A 6,000-nucleotide genomic window follows, 5' to 3' on the forward strand; every position below is an offset into this window, starting at 1 on the left:
ATGATGAGGCATGACTAATAAAACTGATTGTGAAACAGAAAATGTGAAGGGCTTTGTAATGTTAAATAATGGGGTAAAATTTAGAATAACAACTTGGAATGTGATTTACAGTCTTGAAATGATCTGTCAGAGGACTTCCGGGAATAATAGAAAATCTCTTAGAGATCATATAGTATTCTACTTGATTCAGTACAGTTGTGTGTCTGGTGTTTTACTTGAAGTTATTCTTTCCCCTTTGACCTTATCTAAGGTTCCTGGACATCAGTCAGTTTTTATGAATGAACCAAGACTGTCAGACTTCAAACAAGTTCTTTTACGGGAGGGAATTCAAGCTGAATTTGTAGGAGGTGTACTTGTTTGCAACAATCAAGTAGCAGTCCGTAGAGTAAGTGTGTTTCAATAAGGGCTGAATTGAACACATACCTCTGATGTTTTGTCATTTTGAAATTCTGTAATTCTTGATTGGTATTTTCACAAAACTGAAGATCAGTAATTTATATTCATGATGATGACCTCGAAGGTTTACAAAAGTCTTATTGACTTGAAGGCTTATGAAAGACTCTTGAAGAAATGACACATAATTTTATTGTAAATTTTAATTATTTGAATCCTCTGACATTTATGTGTCTATGTAAAATTCATGACTTCAATATTATATCCATATGCTGTGAATCAGAGAAACCCATGTCCTGACCAATCATAAAGTAATCTATTTCATATTATTTTGGTTACTATGTCTGCATATTAATGAATAGAAAATGTACTAAAGAATTTTTTTTGTTTGGTTTCTAGACGGAAACTGGACGCATTGGATTAGAAGGCTGCCTTTGTCAAGATTTTTATAGGATAAGAGACCTTTTATATGAACAATATGCCATTGTGTAAAGGACATGATGTCAAGAAGTATCTGCTTGACCTTTCTAAGGAAAAAGGATTCTTATCTTACTCTGAGCTTTTGATGTTTTGTTTTGTAACATACAAAAAGAATCTGCCAGAAAAACTTACATGTATTAGATTTTTAAAAATGTAAATAGAGAACATTTTGCAAATGCTCATATGAGCATTCTATCTTTTGGCTTCCAGAGTGATAGAGCTCCAACAAGTATAGAGGCCCAAGAGTTGAAGGTGATTGGTTTTCTTTGCATACTCCTTGTTCTAGAAGGACTTTTTACTTGAATAAAACAATGCAACTTAGCAAACCAATTCATGGCCTTAGAGAAACATTTTGCATGGGTTCTTACAAACTTGTTATATTTTCTGGAATGATAAATGAGAATTATTTTGAAAAGACATGCTCCAAAAAAGAAGACAAAACTGTTAAAACAATTTTTTGAAGCTTATTTTTAAAAGGATACGTGCTATGACTCCTTCCAATTTGAATATGCAATTGTTTTCACAGCCAGAATATCTGTTTTCTGCTCATATTTCCCAGTGATTCACTCGAGGGTAAGGTAGTACACATTTCGTTCAGAAATCAATTTTTATTTCTCATATATCTTGTTTTATCAAGATTTTGTTGCATTTTAATTTAAAGTATAACACCATCATTTCAATATACATAATTTAAAAGAACTCCTTGGTGCAATATAGTCTTAAGAGTTCTGCATACATTTTAGAAACATCTTAACCATCAGTTAGGTTCTGTATTAAACTGTTTAGTGCTCTGTTTTTTGTTTTTGTTTTTGTTTTTGTTTTGTGATGGAGTCTAGCTCTGTTGAGCAGGCTGTAGTGCAGTGGCACGATCTTGGCTCACTGCGACCTTTGCCTCCTGGGTTCAAGCAATTCTCCTGCCTCAGCCTCCTGAGTAGCTGGGATTGCAGGCGCCTGCCACCATGTCCAGCTAATTTTTGTATTTTTGGTAGAGATGAGGTTTCACTGTCTTGGCCAGGCTGGTCTTGAACTCCTGACATTGTGATCTCTCCGCCTCAGCCTCGCAAAACGCTAGGATTACAAGCATGAGCCACCGTGCCCTGCCAAGTGCTCTGTTTTTAAGAAAACAAATGTTGAACCTCACACTTTTATGAGGTGACGGTATAATTTAATTAAAAGGTGTAAATGTTTTCATCTCTTAGGCTTGCTCTCTCCTAAGGTCACCCAAGCAGTGGTTGGATTTTATATACATTACTACTAAAATAATACTGAAGTTGGATAAAGTTTTCCTTTCTGTGTTCGTGTCTTTCTTGTGATTAACCACTCTGATATAGCATAAACCACTGTGTTCAAGAGTAAAAACAATATATGCAATTTTCATTGAACTTAAGCAGTGAAAACTATGTTGCCCTATTGTAATCCACTGATGCTTTTTTAGAAAGTAGCTTAATCATGGCAGACCTTGATGTTTATTTCTCAAATGGTTAAGCCCTCCTCTTTACCCTTAGTTTTTTGTTTTTGTTTTTTGTTTTTGAGACAGAGTCATCCAGGCTGGAGTGCAGTGGTTAGATTTTGGCTCACTGTAACCTCTGCCTCCAAGGTTCAAGTGATTATCCCACCTCAGCCTCCCAACTAGCTGGGACTACAGGTGTGCACCACTACACCTGGCTAATTTTTGTATTTTTAGTAGAGACAGGGTTTCACCATGTTGGCCAGGGTGGTCTCGAACTTCTGACCTCAAGCAATCCACCCACCTATGCCTCCCAAAGTGCTGGGATTACAGGCATGAGCCACAACGCCTGGCCTACTCTTGGATTTTTGGGAGAATCAATCTTCTTATTTAACTATGTATAGAACAATCCAGTAATATCAGACTTGAATTACTATTTCATTCTGTTTCAAATGCTTCCAAAGCTTCTATTGTAGATTATAGTGTTAATGCAAAGTTTACAGACTTTTGATATGGAAAACCAGATATACAAAACAATGTTATAAAAGGCAAATATAAAGGGTATTTTTTTTTGTATTTTTTTTTTTAGTGCTTTGAAAAAATTTCACTTAAATTCTTATTACTGTATAGATTAAGCCCTGTAGTGCTATTTATATTCCAAGGGAAAGGAAATCTGAATTTGTTTTACGGTTTAAAGTATCTGGTTTACATATTATATTGTAATACTGATATGGTTTGGTTGTGTTCCCACCAAATGGAATTGTGTTAATAGTTTCCATAATCCCCACATGTTGTGGGAGGGACCCAGTGGACAGTAATTTAATCATGGTGGCGGTTACCCTCATGCTGTTCTTGTGATGGTGAGTTCTCATGAGATCTGATGGTTTTATAAGGGGATTTCCCCCCTTTGCTTGGCACTTCTTCTTCCTGCTGCCATGTGAAGAAGGACATGTTTGCTTCCCATTCCACCATGATTGTAAGTTTCATGAGGCCTCCCCAGCCCTGTGGAACTGTGAGTCAATTAAACCTCTTTCCTTTATAAATTACCCACTCTTTGGGCAATTCTTTATAGCAGCATGAGAACATACTAATACAAATACAAATATTGAAAAATTGTATCTTGCCTAACTTTTTTGTTGTCCTAGGAAGAGGAGTTAAATTTTAAAGTACTGCTTTAAGATGGCTGTGTTAAATAATAATCATTTCAAGAGCAATGTGTTTTACCTGTTTCTAGATGACAATATTACTAAAATTTCTCAAATGAAAACTTTGTTTTAGCTTCAGAAAAATATAAATTTTAAAAATGACTGAGGCTGGGCCTGGTGGCTCATGCCTGTAATCCTAGCACTTTGGGAGGCTGAAGCAGGTGGATCACCTGAGGTCAGGTGTTTGAGACTAGTCTGGGCAACCTGGTGAAACCCCATCTCTACTAAAAATACAAAAATTAGCTGGGTGTGGTGGTGGGTGCCTGTGGTCCCAGCTACTCTGGAGGCTGAGGCAAGAGAACCACCTCAACGGGGGAGGCAGAGGTTGCAGTGAGCCAAGATTGCACCATTGCACTCCAGCCTGGGCGACAGAGTGAGACTCTTGTCTCAAAAAAAAAAAAAATGACTATGAGATAAATCATGAACTCAGAGGAATTTTCGGATCTTTATTATTTAGAAGCAAGAATAAGTATGACATTTGGGCTATTAACTGATAAATGCAAATAATTTGGTTAAAAATAAATTTGATTATAGTATTTGTTGTGGTAGGATTATAAATGTCAAATATCATTGCAAACATTTCTGTGTTTTTAGAAATCTCTTAGGTGGCCTGAAATAGAAGTGAGGAAATCAGTTTTTTAAGGTGAGCCATTTGCCTTTTTTAAAAAATTGAGATATAATTTACATACCATAAAATTCACTCTTTTAAAGTGTACAGTTCAATGGTTTTAGTATATTTACAGAGTTGTACAACTATTACCACTATATAATCCCATAACATTTTCATAATTCCAAAAAGAAACACCATACCCACTAGCAGTCACTCCTCATGCCCCCTTCCTTTGACCCCTGGCGACCATTAATCTACTTTCTGTCTCCTTGAATTTGCATTTTCTGGACATTTCATACAAATTGAATAATACAATATATGATCTTTTATGTTTGACTTCTTTCACTTAGCATAATGTTTTCAGAGTATATCAGTGTTGTAGCATGTATCAGTATCCTTTTTGTGACTGAATATTATTCCATTGAGTGGATATATTACATTTTATTTATCCATTCATCCATTGATGTACATTTGAGTTGATTCCAAATTCTGGCTGTTATGAAGAATGCTGCTGTGACCATTCATGTTCAGATTCTTTTTGTACAAACATGTGTGTTCAATTTTCTTGGGTATATATCTAAGAATAGAATTGCTGGATCATGTGGTAATTCTTCTTAACCTTTTGAGGAGCTGCCAGGCTCTTTTCAAAAGTGGCTACACCATTTTGCATTTCCACCAGCATGTGTTTGAGGGTTCCATTTTCTCCTCATTCTTGGCAACATTTATTACTCCCTTTTTAAATTTTAGTCATCCTAGTGTGTGTGAAATGTCTCATTGAGGTTTTGATTTGCATTTACTTAATGACTGATGATGTGGAGCCTCTTTCCATGTGCTTGTTGACTGTTTTATATCTTTTGGAGTAATGTCTGTTCAAATCCTTTGTCCATTTTTGAACTTGTTTATCTTTACTGTTGAGTTGTAAGTTTTTTTATATATTCTGGATACTAAACCATTATATATTGATTTGCAAATATTTTATTCCATTCTGTGGCTTGTCTTTTCATTTTCTTGATAGTGTACTTTGGAGCCCAAAAGTTTTTAATTTTGACAAAGTCTAATTTAGTTTTTTCCCTTCAGTTTTTTGTGCTTAGTTTTATATCTTTTTTTTTTGAGATGGAGTCTCGCTCTGTCACCCAGACTGGAGTGCAGTGGTGCGATCTCAGCTCACTACAACCTCTGCTCCCAGGTTCAAGTGATTCTCCTGCCTCAGTCTCTCAAGTAGCTGGGTTTACAGGTGCCCACCACCATGCCCAGCTAATTTTTGTATTTTTAGTAGAGACATGGTTTTGCCATGTTGGCAAGGCTGGTCCTGACTCAAGTGATCCACCCACCTTGGCCTTGCAAAGTGCTGGGTTTACAGGTGATAGCCACCTGGCCCGGCCTTTGTTTTATATCTTAAAAAGCCATTCCTTCATCCAAAGTCATGAAGATTTACACTAATTTTTTTTTCTATCCTCCCATCTCAGCCTCCCAAGAAGCTGAGACTACAAGTGTGTGCTACCATGCCTGACTAATTAAAAAAATTTTTTTATGAAGACAGGTTCTCACTATATTGCCCAAGCTGATCGTCTCAGACTTCCAGACTCAAACATTCCTCCCACTTTAGCTGCCCAAAGTGCTGGGATTACAGGCATGAGTCACCATTCCTAGCTTTAATTTTTGTATATGGTGTGAGGTAGGGGTCCAATTTCATTTTTTTTGCATATGGATATCCAGTTGTCCCAGCATCATTTGTAGAAAAGACTATTTCTCCATTGAATTTTTCTCCCACCCTTGTTTAAAGTCAGTTGCTCATGAATGTATGGGTTTGTTCCTGGACTGGAAATTCTGTTTCACTGATCTATATATCTATGCTAGTACCACAT

The 6,000-nt window shown here is 36.3% G+C and overlaps 1 protein-coding gene across 2 annotated transcripts in view; it reads left to right on the top strand.

Moving 5' to 3' along the window:
- CPSF2 (cleavage and polyadenylation specific factor 2) overlaps positions 1-3,363 on the top strand; it is a 39,845-nt gene extending 36,482 nt beyond the window's left edge. For both annotated transcript variants that reach the window (XM_012453131.2, XM_021675713.2), the window contains exons 15-16: positions 251-385; positions 793-3,363. In XM_012453131.2, the coding sequence (XP_012308554.1) occupies positions 251-385; positions 793-885 (228 nt within the window). In that variant the 3' untranslated portion in view covers positions 886-3,363. The remainder of the gene's footprint in view (positions 1-250; positions 386-792) is intronic.
- Positions 3,364-6,000: the final 2,637 nt, after the last annotated feature.

The sequence above is a fragment of the Aotus nancymaae genome, unplaced genomic scaffold (genome assembly GCF_030222135.1).
Source record: "Aotus nancymaae isolate 86718 unplaced genomic scaffold, 86718_ANA_hifiasm-v0.15.2.pri h1tg000011l, whole genome shotgun sequence".
Taxonomy (NCBI): Eukaryota; Metazoa; Chordata; class Mammalia; order Primates; family Aotidae; genus Aotus; species Aotus nancymaae.